Below are 17,908 nucleotides of genomic sequence, written 5' to 3'. Positions count from 1 at the left end.
GCAAGCCCAGTTCAGCAGTAGCCATTGGTGTATTATCAACACTGTTTTAGATACAAATGCAAAGTACAGCACCATACCAGCTACTATGAGGAAAGTTAACTCCATCACAGCCAGAACCAGTACACAATGCAAGGTCAAAGGACCTGCACAGGAGATCCAGTATTTGGGAATAAAATGGCAGGATGGACATCGGCACATCCCTGTGGATGTGATCAACAAGATAACAGCCATGTCCCCACCAGTTCATAAAAAAGAAACACAAGATTTCCTAGGCATTATGGTTTTCTGGAAATAGGCATTCTGGATTATAGTTAGCTTGTGAGCCCTCTCTATCTAGGGACCCTAAAGAAGAACTATTTCGACTGGGTCCCTCAACAGATCAAACAGGGAATAGCTCATGCGGTAGCCCTTGATCTGGTCCAGTAAGGAACAGCTGCGAGAAACATGTTTTACACAGAAGCCATGGACCATGGCCTCACCTGGAGCCTCTGGCAGAAAATATCAGAAGAAACCTGAGGTCAACCTCTATGGTTTTGGAGCTGGGGTTATTGAGGATCTGAGGCCCACTACACCCTGACTGGCCTCTGACCCCAGGACTAAAGTACAATAGCAAGGCTGCACGATATAGTTAAATAAATGCAAAGCTTACCATAGAAGTGACTGATCTGGCATCTTCTTCATAATTCACTACAGGTGGTGGCTCTTTCCTATCATTTTCTTGAACCTTTTGTTCCAATAGTTCTTTCTGGGCTGCAAATTTTGCCTCAGAGCATCTTAACTGCTGAACTGTTTGCTTGAGTTCTTCCAGTGCATGCTTTTGGCTCAGCAAGAGTACAATACTGCAGAGAAAAATAACAATTTAAAATACATATTTTGCTTCATGAAAGCTACATAGAATAAAGCATTTTCAATACTGGAATTTGTTTTTCTTTTTTCACTTTGTCCATCCATGTAATAAAGGAAATTATTAACCTTTTATAAGTAAGTGTGAGAAGTCCTCAGAATTATTTGTTCAAAGACATGAAGCAAATATTAGAAAATTCTCAAAGCTACAAGATAATGAAAGCAGACACCTACTTAGCTGTTCCAAAAAGAAAAATTATGTTGTAGTAAATACAGAAGGAATTATTATTTTCATCCATTTCAGTTGAATTTACAGCCGTTAGGGTTCCCTGTCCTTTTGGGAAGAAATACACTTTCAGATTATGATTTCCAGTGATGAGAAATCCACTGCAATCCACATAGCCATTATAATAATAATCTTCACTATTAAACTCACCTTATATCCAGTATAAATTGGTCTGGCTCCATGTTAGAGATATCTGTTCTCTCCATACTCTGAACTGAAAGGTCCTCTACTGGATAAGTATTTCTGGACTGCAGTCAGAACACTCTTTAACATTCTTTTTTTTTAAAGCTAAACTCCATAAGGGGCTAAAAGAAGTTCTTTCTCATCTTCTACATGCTTTTATGGCTTTTTGGTGATTACCACCCCCCACCCCACCCCCCAGTTTTCAACATCTATCAGAATTGGATTCTGTATTCTATTAACAATCTCACCTATACCACAGTCTTCTGATATAGTATTTCACCATTTATAGATTTAGAGATCGCAAGACCATTTTCAAATTTCCCCCATTAACTCCAACACCTTCCCAAAGACAGACTAACAGCCACTCTCAATCCCTAAGTTTTCTTTTTTAGGTGTATAAGTTTCCATTTGGAAAAAGACAATTAGTCAAGCACAATACATAATGCAATCTGATTTTACTAGTGTCTCATCTCAATGTTTTAGATAGATACTTTTCTTCCAGGTCACTGACTGAATTAAAAAAAAAAAAATTATCAGTAATTCAGAGTAAGAAGATTTAGTTACAGTTATATTTAATGTCCACTAGCCAGTTTTTAGTCTATTTATTGATTCTTCTTTCTTTGAGAAAGACTTCATACCTACACTCTTACACTGACAAATTTAAAACTGTTACCCTATAAATAGCATCTTGTAGAAGACCTGAGATTTTCCTTTCTAAAACAACAGTTGTAGCACAGCCTACTGAAGGCTCTATCAGCTTTAAATGCTTCAGGGACATGATAGTGCTTAAAACATATTGGAGGAGGAGGCAGGGGGAGAGGAAATCCACAACCCTGCAAGTGGCCTCACAGCAGAAAGCCATGTATAAAGACTGTACCAATCTCCTATGCTGCAATCATCAATATTTCCACCTTTGTTGCATGCAAATGGAGACCCATTTGAAGAGATCCTGCACAGAGGGAAAATCCCCCCCATAAACAAAAAAAACCCAACCAAAAGCTCCAGAGTGCTCAGTCCACCCAGAAATGAATAAAGTTAAATCTGGGGGAATTTCAGAAGGATCTAGACTTGTGTCAATAAACCTGTCATCCTTAAACTGAGAGTATCAAGTATAAATTCAGTCCTAGAAGCATGAACCTTCAGGAATAAGGAAATACTGAAAAACTAACTTCTCCTCTAAGAAAGAATAAAGATTCACAGAATCACAGAATCACAGAATGGTAGGGTTTGGAAGGGACCTCTGAAGATCATCTAGTCCAAACCCCCTGATAAAGCAGATTCATCTAGAGCAGGTTGCACAGGATCACATCCAGGAAGGTTTTGAGTATCTCCAGAGAAGGAGACTCCACAACCTCTCTGGGCAACTTGTTTCAGTGCTCTGTCAACCTCACAGTAAAGAATTTTTTTTCTCATATTCAGATGGAACTTCTGTGTTCCACTTTGTGCCTATTGCCCCTTGTCCTGTCGCTAGGAACTACTGAAAAGTCTGGCCCCATCATCTTGACAACCACCTGCTCGGGCATTGGGTCCTTTATGGGCTGCAGGTGTATATCTACTCCACCATTTAGCTCCATGGGCTGCAAGGGGACAATCTGCTTCACCATGGCCTTCTCCACGGGCTGCAGGGGAATCTCTGCTCCTGCGCCTGGAGTACCTCCTCCCCCTCCTTCTTTGCTGACCTTGGTGTCTGCAGAATTGTTTCTCTCACATATTGTCACTCCTCTCTCTGGCTGCAATTGCTCATGTTTTGATTATTTTTCCCTTCTTAAATGTTATCACAAGAGGCGCTACCATCGTTGCTGATTGGCTCCACCTTGGCCAGCAGCAAGTCCGTCTTGGAGCCAGCTGGCATTGGCTCTATGGGACCTAGGGGAAGCTTCTAGCAGCTTCTCACAGAAGACACTGTATATAGGTGTATTGGTCACCATGAATGTGAAATATGTGCTGTGATTAAACAAGCCAAGTGGTTAAAGCATCTCTGGTGTGGAGGACAATGGCTCAAATATAAATATGGAGAGGCCTGGCAGATTGATTACATCACACTCCCACAAACCTGCCAAGGCAAGTGCCATGTACTTACAATGGTGGAAGCAACCACCGGATGGCTGGAAACATATCCCATGCCCCATGCCACTGCCCAGAACACTATCCTGGGCCTTGAAAAGCAAGTCCTGTGGTGACATGGCACCCCAGAAAGAATTGAGTCAGACAATGGGACTCATTTTCGGAATAACCTCATGGTCACCTGGGCCAAAGAGCATGGGCATTGAGTGGGTGTATCACATCCCCTACCATGCACCAGCCTCTGGGAAAATCGAACGGTACAATGGACCTGCTAAAGACTACCCTGAGAGCAATGGGTGGTGAGACCCTCAAACACTGGGCCACACATTTAGCAAAGGTCACCTTGTTAGTCAACACTAGGGGATCTACCAATCAAGTTGGCCCTGCCCAATCAAAACTTTTACATACTGTAGAAGGAGATAAAGTTCCTGTAGCGCACGTGAAAAATATGTTTAGGGAAGTGTGGTGGATTGACCCTGTCTGGGGGCCAGGTGCCCACCAGAGCCGCTCTATCACTCCCCTCGTTCACTAGACAGGGAGAAAGAGTATAACGAAAAACTTGTGGGTCGAGATAAGGACAGGGAGAGATCACTCACTAATTACCATCACGAGCAAAACAGATTGAACTGAGAGAGGAAATTCATCTAATTTATTACTAGGCAAAACAGAGTAGAGGAATGAGAAATAAAATCAAATCTTAAAACACCTCTCCCCACCCCTCCCATCTTCCTGGGCTCAACTTCACTCCCGGCTTCAACCTCCGACCCCCCTCAGCGGCACAGGGGGACGGGGAATGGGGGTTACGGTCAGTTCATCACACGGTGTTTCTGCCGCTTCTTCCTCCTCAGGGGGAGGACTCCTCTCATCGTTCCCCTGCTCCAGCGTGGGGTCCCTCTCACGGGAGACAGTCCTTCACGACCTTCTCCAACGTGAGTCTCTCCCACGGGCTACAGTCCTTCACGAACTGCTCCAGCGTGGGTCTCTCCCATGGGGTGCAGACCTTCAGGAGCAAACTGCTCCAGCGTGGGTCCCCCACGGGGTCACAAGTCCTGTCAGCAAACCTGCTCTGGCTTGGGCTCCTCTCTCCACAGGGCCACAGGTCCTGCCAGGAGCTTGCTCCAGCACGGGTTTCCCACGGGGTCACAGCCTCCTTCAGGTGCCTCCACCTGCTCTGGTGTGGGGTCCTCCACGGGCTGCAGGTGGAATCTCTACACCCCCTCATCCTCCCTCCATGGGCTGCAGGGGGACAGCCTGCTTCACCATGGTCTTCACCACGGGCTGCAGGGGAATCTTGCTCCGGCGCCTGGAGCACCTCCTCCCCCTCCTTCTGCACTGACCTTGGTGTCTGCAGATGTTCTTACATCCTCTCACTCCTCTCTCTGGCTGCAAAAGCTCTCTCTAACTGTTTTTGTCTTTCTTAAATATGTTATCACAGAGGCGCTGATTGGCTTGGCCTTGGCCAGGGGCGGGTCCGTCTTGGAGCCAGCTGGCATTGGCTCTATCAGACACAGGGGAAGCTTCTAGCAGCTTCTCACAGAAGCCACCCCTGTAGCCCCCCCGCTACCGAAACCTTGCCACGCAAACCCAACACAGGAAGATAGTCTGGGTTACTCCTACCTCGGGCAAAGGCAAACCCATCTGCAGGACTGCTTTTGCTCAAGGCCCTGGGTGCACTTGGTGGGTGATGCAAATGGATGGGGAAGTCCGATGTGTGATTTTGGGTGAGAATAGCCAATGATTTTAATTGTATGATGTTAATTGCTATATGATTGCATGTCATCATTATTATGATTGCTATATGCCATAGTAATAGTATTACAGTAAGAATCAACCAGACTAATGAAGAATGAACTTTGATGAAACCAGAACTGGCTTCAGCAATGAGAGCCCAGCAACTTCCTTGAGCTTGATGTCTCAACTCGCAGACTGTGAGCATGGACTGCACCAGATGCATCAGCTACATGTTCCAGTTGCAGCACACAGCACACCATCTTCCCTGCCCTGAGAAACTGTTATGACAGATGGAGCCCAAAGTCATGGACTAAAGGAACTCAATGGACATTTTGTGGCCATTTATGAACATTTTACAGACATTTCACAGGGGTGGTCCATCGACTAAGAGAATGATATCTCTGTGTATATATCAAAAGACAGGAAAAACGGTAGTGATTAATTGCAATGTCTTGGAAAATGTGGGACCTGGACATGACATAGATGGTATAAATAAGGGGTGGATACTGTCCTGGTTTCGGCAGGGATAGAGTTAACCTATAAGAGATAAGACAGATGCTCTTCCCCTTCTCTGACAGATGGACCCCATTAGCCCCCAGTAGACCAGGTTTCTCCAGTCAAGTCCCATGGTCTAAGTAGCCGAACCCTTGGTTTTGGCATCAGTCCTATAACCACTTCTTGATTTGCCAGATTCGACTGGCCCTTTCAAACCCCTTCCCTTTGACAGGGAGGACTGATGAAAAAACTATCTGTGCTCCAGAGTCCCTTACTGCCGCTCCCAGGGCTCTGTAATTCTTCTTGATACTCCTCAGACTGCTCCTGGCTGTATCACTGGAGCCCATGTGAAACAACAGCAGCAGATAATAGTCAGTGGATTGTATGAGGCTTGGTAGTGTCTTGCTGACATCCCTGATACAAGCCCCCGGTAAGTAGCACACATCTCTAGAGAGTGTGTCAGGTCAGTAAATGGGTGCCTCCGTACCTCTCAGAGGAGAATTGCCTACTACTATCATCTGTTGCCTTTTCTTAGGGGAAATGGTTAGCGACCTGCTACACCACAGACACACACAAGTCTATATGAGGCTGGATGGGATCCACCCAAGGGTACTGAGGGAGCTGGCAGAAGTGCTCACTGAGCCACTCTCCATCATTTATCAGCAGTCCTGGCTACACTAGGGACATCCCAGTTGACTGGAGGTTATCCAATGTGACACCCATCCACAAGAAGGGCCGGAAGGAGGATCAGGGGAACTACAGGCCTATCAGTCTGATCTTGGTGCTGGGGAAGGTTATGGAGCAGATCATCTTCAGTGCTATCATGCAGCATGTACAGGACAACCAGGTGATCAGGCCCAGTCAGCATGGGTTTATAAAAGGCAGGTCCTGCTTGACTAACCTGATCTCCTTCTATGACAAGGTGACTCAGTGGATGAGAGAAAAGGCTGTGGATGTTGTCCACCTAGACTTTAGTAAAACCTTTGACACTTTTTTTCCACAGCATTCTCCTGGAGAAATTGGCTGTTCATGGCTTGTATGGGCGTATGCTTCGCTGCGTAAAAAATTGGCTGGATGGCCCGGCCCAAAGAATTGTGGTGAATGGAGTTAAATCCAGTTGGTGGCCGGTCACCAACTGGCCAAACTTTCTTCACCAAAAGGGTTGTCAATCATTGGAACAGACTGCCGAGGGAAGTGGTTGAGTCACCATCCCTGGAGGTATTTAAAACACACGTAGATGTCGTACTTAGGGACATGGTTTAGTGGTTGGACTTGGCAGTGCTAGGTTAATGGTTGGACTTCATGATCTTAAAGGTCATTTCTGACCAAAAAGATTCCATGATTCTTTCCATTGTTATAAGTTCAGTTTAGACTGTGATGTGAAACTTAATCAGAGTTAGAAAAAAAAACAATGATCTTGATCAAAAATGAGTATTTATAATGGATGTGGCACTGTAAAACACCAATTACTCCCTCATCTTCATGATTTACTATTCAGTATTACAGGATATTGGTTCTACATTCTTGCATAAGAAAGTTTTCATATCTTGCATATGGCTCTGAAAAGTCTTTCATAAAATCATATCTATACAATGAACTGTCAGAGCCACAATCTGAATTGACTCCTTTTGTTCCATCAAGCTGAAGTCACACTGCTAACCAAGGGTCCAGTTCTTGAGCCATCCCTATAGTGTAACAAATAAACTATATCAAAGGAGCTGCTCAGTTCTCGAATTAATTAGGATCTGGAGTGGGGAAGGTTCATTTAAGACATGGGAAACTAACTTTTTGTTGTCATTGATAATAATCATTTCACACTAAAGCAAAACAATGTTAGTGCAGGTTATTTCATATTTAAGTCTTAGGAACTTCATTATATACAAATTTATCTCAAATTATTATATTTTGATATTTTAGTTATACTTACTCTGATGTTTTTTCACAAGTTTTAGAGGACTCTTCTAATTTTTTCTCTAGTTCCAACACAAGTTTCTCTTTGCTCAAAAGTGTCTGCTGTGTCTGAATCAATTCTTCTATTATTGTTTTTAACCTGTAATACATACATTTCAGAAATCCATGGTATACATACACAAACTGAACATATTTGGAAACATTTAAAATTTTTTCCTAAAGTTGAAAAGGAGCATTAGTCTTTGAAATATGTTATTTGCTGGTGATTGGTCTTTTTTGTGGCTATACCTTTTTATTATATTATTAACCTATGTTATTACAGAATCCATACTAGATTGTGGCTGCATACAAAGTTACAGAACGATCTGCTGCCTGCATTCTCTAGAATGCATGATGCATTATGTGGATTAATGCCTTCCTAATATATTGCTAATTCATGTGAAGTTATATGAAAAATGAAAGCCTTCACACTGCTGAAGTACACATTAGATAAGTATGTACAATCAGTAGTTGTGATGTATTCATCTCTAGAAATAATAAAACCCGAATCAGTAGGTTTTGCATTGCAAGTTAATACGTTTTAGTGTAAGAGTGATCTGTATGTTCTTCTCTATACGATTAACTTTTTTAAAGCCACACAGTTTTTGGTAATAATAAGTCCAAAATAAAAGTAAAATTTGTACAAAAATACTCAACATTAACTGAGAAACTGTTATTGCACATTAAAACCATTACTGATACTTTGCAATTATACTGGCAAACATTCCAATACCAAAAAAAAGTCAACAAATGTAAATAAGACTTTGCGATATAATTCTCAGTCAACTCTGCATAAAGCAGATTAAAGGCTCACAATCAAAAAATATACTTTGACTTCAAGCAATTGCTAAGCTGGGAGAATAATTTTAAAAATATCCTTTCCTTCTTGGCATTTATCTATCCATCTTCAAATATCTTACTCTGTTTCCCCTGTATTTTCAAGCACTTTAAATAAAATGGTATTATAGAAAAGAGTGGAACAAAGGCAGAATACATATACTACTTGATACTGCACATATCGATTGCCCAAAACTGTTCCAGTTTGGGGAGTGTCAGAGGAGGTTTATTCTGTTATGCTTTTCAGAATATCTCAATATTAGTCTGTGGCAGTCATCAACATTTATCAGGAGACACCACATCTCTCTCATTACTTACAAAAGTTCCCTAATAAACACTGACTTTTAACTACCTCTCTCTGTCAAATTTTCTTTATTCATAAATATAAACTTACCTGAAAATGTAAAACTGAGCCAGATTTCTCATCACTTATCCTTAGAATATATTTTATTAAACCCTTCAGTAATACATGTAAAGTTGTCATTCTTCTTATATACTCAAAAATGATTGATTTGATGAAAAATTATTGATTCGATGAAAAATTATTGATTCTGAATTAACATATATCTTCTAATCCATTCAATGTCTGGGAAATAAACCCAGTATATGTACTGGATTTATTTGCTAGATACTGAAGGTAGTTTTCCTCTGCAGAAACATAACGATGTAGTATTTTGAAGATCCAAGGCCATGATCTCAACTCTAAAGATCAACAATCAAATTCCTATTGTTTCAGAACATACAAAATGGATCTTTAAAAAACCATCAACTATCAGTTAAGGATGTAATGCACTGACCTTACCTGAGAATATCTAGTCAATGCACAATAAGTTGATGCAAGCATGTTATATTTTTTCTGGTAGTTTTAAAGCAAGACTATAGTAAAAGCTATCTAAAAAGCAGGTGACAAGGTATATCAAGCAAAAGCAGTTAAAGAAAACTAAGCAGTCATAAGAGGAAGGATTCTTGCTTGTATTAAAAACAATTACAAAAAGAAGAAAGAGGATAAGAATACAGTCAGTTTTTACAGTGCCAGGAGATAACTAGTAGAGGTCCACAAAAGTTTGCACTGCTTAATATGTTCATAATAACTGAGATGAAACAACAATTATAAAAGTGACAAAGAATGTGGACAGTACAATGTTATTTGAGGTAGTAAAGGAAGGGGCTGAGTGTGAATAATGCAAAAGGGTTTTTCTGAATCTTATGAGAATCAGTAACTGGACTGCTATTTAGAAGATTAATCTCAATGTGTATTAAAATAAACAAATATACAAGGGGGAAAACAATCCAAAGCTTTATACAGTGAATGGCTCTAAGCTGACCATTACCACTAAGAAATGAGATCTTGGGGTTACAACAGACTATTCCATATAAACACTGTCTTGATACTCAACAGTGGTCAGAAGGATTCTCCAGGATTTGTTAAAAATTAAGCAGAACAAGAACACTAAACACTAAACACACGCTAAACACTGTTTGCTTTGAAAAAAAAAAAAGATGACAGAGCAGGAGTATGATAAAAGTTTACAATATCATGAATGGGGTGGAAAGGAGTACATTGTTCCTATTGTCTTCCAAAACAAGAGCTGAGAGTCATAAAATGAAACTAGGAAGTAAGAGATCCACATAATGTTAAGTTAATCTTTGGAATTCCTTGACCTAAGATACTGCGGACAATAGATTCTTACACATATTGAAATTGACTGGACAAATTCATGAAAGAAAAAATACATCTAAGGCTATTACGAACATTACTTCTGGCTCAAAAAAAATCTAATCTGCAAATTATGAGAGGCTGAGAGAACATTCTGAGGAATGCACACACATCCTGTTTTTGTTCTCCTCTGTAGACTTTCCCTTTGGGCTAATGTCAGAGACAAGAAAGTTGTCTAGGTCAATCTTTGATCTGACCTAATACAGTCAGACTCATTTGCTCAGAGGCCCTAACATAATCTGTACCAGAAAGTGGACATACAGCAACACTTCAAAGAGCTATTTGATTCCTGTTCAAAAAATAAAATCACACTATAATAAAATTTCTTTCTCAAATATATCAAAGAATTTAAAGTGCATGAATATAAGTTTTCTAACAGGACACATTGGAAGTTGTATTAAAAAATTATATTTATGTAAATATGAAAATACTTATTTGCAAACACAAGTTTCATCAAAATCATTTGCTAAAAAAGCAGCATTTAAACTGTTTTGCTTAGACATGCTGATGACTTATTTCTAAATACTGAGATATGGAAGACAAGCCAAACAAAAAGTTATTTCTATTTTTGAGCCGTGGAAGGTAGAATCTTATAAAAATTGTAAGACCTTTCAAAAGGGAAATTTAGTATATATTTTTTTCCTTGTAACTGTGCTGAAGTACAGCTAGCTGTACAACATATACATAGTTTATGCAGAAATCCTCTCAATTTAGTAATGATGTAGAATATATTATAAACAGAAAAATGTTTAAAGAGGAAGGAGGGGCTTTATTCATTAATGCACCTTTTCATAAGAAAAATGAAGTTGTTTTGGGACTGAGGAGGAGTCTGACAGAAAGCTGAGACATGATATAAAAGAGTTTATTTCAATACCTATTTAAGAATAAATTTATGAACAATAATTAGATTGCACAAGAAAAACAGAGGACAACTAATGTCCTTGAAAAAGAATGAACAAAATCCAGACAATCTCAGTAGTGTTGAGGAAACATAGGGCTTAGAACAATTTACAGAAGACACACTGTAATGTATTTACATTTGAAATGTCTCACTTCTATATGTTCTCACTATTATTTTGGTTTTAATAAAAATCTGCATGAAACAAAAGTCATTAAAAAATACACTGATTTCTTATTTGAATCAGTTATACATTGTAAAGAAAAACTCAAGTCAGACAAATATATTACAGACAAAACCCATCATCTATCCATGAATTACTGAATTTACTATTTTATATTGCTTATAATCAATAAAAAAATTAAATATACAATTAATATTTGCAATCTCAAAAGTGACAGCATCAAAACATTTTATGGCAAAAGATGAGATTGACAAGATAATAACCTCAGCAGGAGATTTGTTCCCCAGCAGCAACTGTTTAAAGTTGGGGAAATTAATAAAAAGATAAAACTACACAATAGATTAACAAAATATGTAGAGAGGTAGTTTATCGCCCTGAATAGCTAAAAGTTACATGAAATGTAATACAACAACTACATCTATGTTAGTAAATTAATACATATTAAAGGTTATAACAGTGAATAAGAATTTTCTTTGGAAAACAAAAGCAGAACACCTCCAAAACAGGTAAAACTGCTGGGAAATATTAGTTGTCAAGCTTAGCATAAGTGTTGGCATGACTAGCTTAGCATAAGTGGCTAAATTTGCTGAAACCTTAGGCCATAAGCCATGAACTTTCACTTAGATATGTTGAACTTTTGTTGAACTTTTCCCTAGTTAAGTAAAAGAAGGCTCCAGAGAGAGTTCAAGCCAGAAGATAAGGAAGCTACAACCCTCAGCAGAAGTGACAACTTTAGAGATAAGAAATGTCCCACCTAGAGGCAAGGAAAGATCCCAACGAAGAACCGGAAGACCCCAGACCCTAATATTACTATTGGTCCAAACTTTTGTGTGAGGGGAGGGGAACTTAGATTATAAGGGTATAACTGCCCAGAGATCTCTTTGTTTGGGGTACCTCTGTGGAGGCACCCAGCTTGAGCTGTTACAACTGCTGTACCACTCAAATAAATTATCTTATCGGACTTAGAGCCCAAGACTCTGCTGTGGGAAACCTAGGGTGAAGAAGCTTCCTTAACAAAACAAATGTATTTATGAACATTTCATTTCCTGGTTCTCATTTTACATCACTGACTATATCACTATATTCAGTGGCTTTATAGACAGATTTCAGTATTTTCCTAGAATAATGAATGTGGAAGTACCTTTGAGAAAATTATTAAGTTCCCAAGGAGAATTCATGATGGATTTGGGGCACTGTAAAAATTAACTGAGGAGGAGGAGAGACTAGATCGAAAGTTCAGGCAAGTGCTACTTTTTTTGTGATTGGTATTTCATGCAAAGGAACAATAAAAAGTGCAATGGGCAAGAGTGTATAGCTTAAAAACATTTCAGAAAGTGGACCTAAAAAGTCAGGACACAGCTATGCAATGATCTGATTGAGCTTAGACATCGTGTATGACAGAATTTCCAAGGGATTAAAGTTTTTACAGAAAACTTACGTGACTTGTAAACTTTCTGCTGTTAGATTATTCCACATGATCTCATTAGCTTGAAGGTTTTCATTTTCTTCTAGTAAAGACGTATCAAACTCTATTGCTTGTTCAACAACTTCTGATGACCTAATTTAGCAAATAAAAGTTATATTTGCAAAACTAACATGTATATTTAAGTAGATGATAAAGAAAATTGTTTTGGTTTGAATTATTAATAACTAGAATATAGTTAAAATTACATATGAAATAAGAGTAAAAACAATAGAATATATATTCTTTTTTCCTTTAAATAAAGGACATAGTATTAAAAACATACCAGAGAACAAAATATGATATAATTCTTTGAATTAAGATCACAACATAATCAAGGTTTTCAGGGAGTATCTATTTGCATGATCCAGCTATAAATCTGCACATGATAATTATCAATTTGCACATTAATAACAAAGGATAATGCAAGAAGTCTTAAGATTCCATTTATGTACCAATATGCAATATTAGTTCAATAAAAAGGCAAATAAAGTTTATTTTTTAAATTTAAAACTTTCTTGCATTACCTGCATATTTTGTTGTTTCAGGAACTACTTACTCTGTAGTAACTACAATGTATACAGAGGTACCTAGAGTTCACTTTAAACTATCTAGAATATGAGCAATGAAAGAAATATAGCAGAGAAACTTAACTTATCCCAGGATGCAAAAATGCATCCAAATACACACTAAATTAGCTCACGCTGAATCTGGGTTGTCACGTGTCCAAAGAGCAATGAAGCTCGTGAAGGTACATGGAAAATAAGGAGGTGATTGGTGACAGCCAACACGGCCTCACTAAGGGCAAATCATGCCTGACAAATTTGGTGGCCGCCTATGATGGGGTGACAGCCTTATTGGTGGATAAGGGAAGAGTGACAGACGTCATCTACCTGGCCTTGTGCAAGGCATTTGACACTGTCCCGCACGACATCCTTGTCTCTAAACTGGAGAGACATGGATTCAATGGATGGACCACTCGGTGGATAAGGAATTGGCTGGATGGTCGCACTCAAAGAGTTGTGGTCAATGGCTCAATGTCCAAGTGGAGAACAGTAACGAGTGGTGTTCCTCAGGGGTCGGTCCTGGGACTGGCACTGTTCAACATCTTTGTCGGCGACATGGACAGCGGGATCGAGTGCACCCTCAGCAAGTTTGCCGACGACACCAAGCTGTGTGGTGGGGTCGACATGCTAGAGGGAAGGGATGCCATCCAGAGGGACCTGGACAGGCTGGAGAGGTGGGCCCATAAGCACAGCATGAAGTTCAACAAAGCCAAGCGCAAGGTCCTGCACATGGGTCGGGGCAATCCCAAGCACGACTACAGGCTGGGCGAGGAATGGATTGAAAGAAGCCCCGAGGAGAAGGACTTGGGGGTACTGACTGATAAGCTCAACATGAGCTGACAGTGCACACTTGCAGCCCAGAAAGCCAACTGTGTCCTGGGCTGCCTCAAAAGAGGTGTGACCAGCAGGTCGAGGGAGGTGATCCTGCCCCTCTACTCCGCTCTGGTGAGACCCCACCTGGAGTACTGCATCCAGCTCTGGGGGCCCCAGTACAAGAGAGACATGGAGCTGTTGGAGGGAGTCCAGAGGAGGGCCACGAAGCTGATCAGAGGGCTGGAGCACCTCTCCTATGAGGACAGGCTGAGAGAGTTGGGATTGTTCAGACTTGAGAAGAGAAGGCTCTGGGGAGACCTAATTGCAGCCTTCCAGTACCTGAAGGGGGCCTACAGGAAAGATGGTGAGGGACTGTTTATCAGGGAGTGTAGTGACAGGACAAGGGGTAATGGGTTCAAGCTGAAGGAGGGTCGATTTAGATTAGATGTTAGAAAGAAATTCTTCCCTGTGAGAGTGGTGAGGCACTGGAACAGGTTGCCCAGAGAGGTTGTGGAGGCCCCCTCCCTGGAAGTGTTTAAGGCCAGGTTGGATGAGGCTTTGGGCAATGTGGCCTAGTGGAGGGTGTCCCTGCCCACGGCAGGGGTGTTGGAACTAGATGATCTTTAAGGTCCCTTCCAACCCAAACCATTCTATGATTCTATGATTCTTAGGTTCTGCAGAACAAGTCTTATGAAAAGCAGCTGAGGAAACTGAGGTTGTTTAGTCTGGAGAAGAGGAGGCTGAGGGGAGACCTTATTACTCTCTACAACTACCTCAAAGGAGGTTGTAGCCAGGTGGGTGTTGGTTGCTTTTCCCAAGTAACAAGTGATAGGACGAGGGGAAACGGCTTCAAGTTGCACCAGGGGAGGTTTAGATTGGATATTAGGAAAAATTTCTTCACTGAAAGGGTTGTCAAGCACTGGAACAGGCTGCCCAGGGAAATTGTTGTCACCATCCCTGGAGGTATTTAAAACATGTGTAGATGTGGTGCTTAGGGGCATGATTTAGTGGTGGACTTGGCCGTGTTAGGTTTACTGTTGGACTTGATGATCATAAAGGTCTTTTCCAACCTAAATGATGCTATGATTTTATGATTCTATATATAGTCTCCTGCCAGTGCCAAAGTTATGGCTCTTCACATACGATAATAGTAATTGGAATTCTGTTTTTCTAGAGACAGCAAAGAGATGGATGGTTGAAGGAACAGTCAGGTTAAAAACCTGACATTCAGACAACTTTCTGTACATGCAAGTGGAACAGTTTTTCAAGTTAGGATAATGTTTTACAAATAACAATTTAAAAGGAACCAAACAGAAACAAATATAGCTCTGATCACTTTAGCAGTGTTGTAGTTTAATACAAGTTTTTCCTTGAGAAGAAACATGAACATGTACACCAAGGTGAAAACTTATACCTATGAGTATCTATGAAGTCATTATACTCAGAGTTAGGGTCTATCTGCTCAACAGAGGTCTGGATCTCTTTATGGACATTTGCAATCTCTTCTGTTACAAGACTGGTGATCTGGCTATATTCATCCAAGATTACTTTTCTAGAGAGAAAAAAAAAACACACACTATAGTGTATAACATGGTACTGAAGGCATAGATGGCATCAACAATGCTTCAAACTTTCAATTTTTGTTTCAGCTGGCTAAAAAGGAAGGAAAAAAAAAAGACCATATATTATTCAAAGAAATAACAGATCAATTATAACCTCTTCTTTACAGATTAGCTATGAGTAGAAAAGTCTCCAAGACCATGCTCCTTATACTAATTACAATGCATCTATATATAGTGTAGCTAAACTAAAGTTGTAGAGATTACAGGGAAAAGGAATGTATATAGCTCATTGATGACACCCTTCTTTATGACCATAAAACTTATGCTAGTTAACATTTATATTGAAGCTTTTCATGTTCCCTTGACTGAAAAAATAAGTATATTCTGACATACAGTAAAAGTAAAAAAATAGTCAGTGTGCATTTCTTTTAAGACCTGGCTTTCTTCATTGCTCTAACTGTTCTCTTTATCTTCATTTTATTATTTGGTCATTTGGGTAAAAATAAGCATAAATCACAAGTTCACACACATTTACAAGAAGAAACAAAATCAAACAAAAAGTTGACATCAGAAAGTATGAGCCATCTAGCCTAATGAGCTGCCTCCAACAATGGGCAAAAGTAAGTGATTAGGGAATGGTTAAAGAAAAGAATAAGTGATATTTTACCACTACATTTAATAGCATCCAGTGATATTTCCCCAGAATATCTTCCTACTCGCTTTAAGTTTTAGCTTTCCATAAATAGCCCTTCATAATCATTTCCTATTTCATTTTTATTTTTGACAAACTTCTTGGCTTGCCAGGTTCTGAAGCATGGTGAGGGTTTTTTTAAATACTGATGAATTTTGACCAACCCAGACAAATGTGCAGGAAAAAAAGTATCAGCAGATTTTTCCTGGATAAGATCTCAAGTTATGTTTATTTTATAAAAAACATTATTTGCTTGTATTTCTTCAGTACTTATTCTAAGGAGAAAACAGACAAGAGAATTCATTAAAATCAACTACAGCAATGTCAGATCTAAGAGAAATGAAATCTATGTTAATTACTAAAAAAAAAATAGAGATGTTAATATACACTTCAAGTATACCAAACTAATTGATTTGCAAAACCAAGATTATTAATGAAGTATATTTCACACAGATAGTCACACCAACCCCTACACTTGAAATTACCATCTCCTTTTGTAGAATTAAGTCCAAAGATATTAGACAGCAGTAATTTTCCAATAAATTCAGATCTCACTGAAATGTTAATTTAGTGACAAGAGTATTTTTACAGGTTTTTATTTCAAAGATGACAAAGAAAATTGGGTTCATTAGGTTCTTGTTCAATGATAAAACCCTTCAGTGAATTATCAAAATTACAAAAAATCACATTCATTACAGCACAGTCTTTTGCTGTGATTTTACATACAAAAATTAAGATTAAAAGGACTGTGCAGAGACCACTATAGAGGTCTATTTCATTTACATACCTGTACCAAAATCAAAGGGAGTAATGATACTTCATGAGTCAGTTAATATTGGCCACATAACCTAAGCATGTAAAGCATGAAACCCCCAACTCTCCTTCACTTCCTATGTACTGAAGTCAAGGTGAATGTAGATTTCGGAATAGATAAGAAAATGAGATATAGAAGAGTGCCTCCCATCTAAATGAACAATACTTACAAAAAGAGGTAACTATTTTTTCTTTTAGAGTAAGTGATTTACAAGCAATATACTTTAATTGCAGTCCTTGGAATGTCTTAGAGAAAGACCTACAGAACAATCTCCCAAACCAACTCATATTCTTCTGGAAAGTCAAAGAGGCAGCATGGTGGTTACAAATCAGAAAAGATAGCTTAGAGTCCTTATTGACAGTTCTCTGAGATATCAGTTTGCATATCTTCATCAGTGATGTGGAGAATGATCTTTCAGAAGAAGGTAATTTAAGGTATTTTTAAGGCTGGATTCCTTACAATGAAATCAGGTTTATATGATCCTGTTATTTGCACACACGTGAGTAACCATGCATCTGTCTGGCCCTCCTCCCAAATGACTTTCAAGGCTGTTGGCCATTTTAAACCAAATTGGTTCCCATCAGAATTTCATAAAAACAAGGCTACTGGAGAGGCAACTAACTTAGAATAGGATAGGATAGAAAAAGACATAGGCTATTTCAGTTGGAAGGGACCTACAATGATCATCTAGTCCAACTGCCTGACCAATTCAGGGTTGACCAAGTTAAAGCATGTTAACATGGCATAGTATTCCAGCTGAAGGAAAAGACAAAGCATGAGCTTAACTATAAACACTGCAGTTAATCTCTAAG

The 17,908-nt window shown here is 39.4% G+C and overlaps 1 protein-coding gene and 1 long non-coding RNA gene across 5 annotated transcripts in view; one reads left to right on the top strand and one right to left on the bottom strand.

Moving 5' to 3' along the window:
* LOC142599232 (uncharacterized) overlaps positions 1-17,908 on the top strand; it is a 537,129-nt gene that overhangs the window by 140,319 nt on the left and 378,902 nt on the right. The window lies entirely within an intron of this gene.
* The window catches only part of LOC142599161 (tyrosine-protein kinase Fer-like), a 278,954-nt gene that overhangs the window by 174,030 nt on the left and 87,016 nt on the right, over positions 1-17,908 (bottom strand). For 3 of the 4 annotated variants that reach the window (XM_075738921.1, XM_075738920.1, XM_075738923.1), the window contains 4 exons: positions 15,444-15,581; positions 12,627-12,746; positions 7,530-7,652; positions 650-839 (listed from right to left, as the gene is read on the bottom strand). In XM_075738921.1, coding sequence (XP_075595036.1) covers positions 650-839; positions 7,530-7,652; positions 12,627-12,746; positions 15,444-15,581 — 571 coding nt within the window. The remainder of the gene's footprint in view (positions 1-649; positions 840-7,529; positions 7,653-12,626; positions 12,747-15,443; positions 15,582-17,908) is intronic. The other variant, XM_075738922.1, reaches the window with a different exon arrangement.

Source organism: Balearica regulorum, chromosome W (assembly GCF_011004875.1).
Source record: "Balearica regulorum gibbericeps isolate bBalReg1 chromosome W, bBalReg1.pri, whole genome shotgun sequence".
NCBI classification, from domain to species: Eukaryota; Metazoa; Chordata; class Aves; order Gruiformes; family Gruidae; genus Balearica; species Balearica regulorum.
This window is presented reverse-complemented; position numbering and strand designations above follow the sequence as displayed.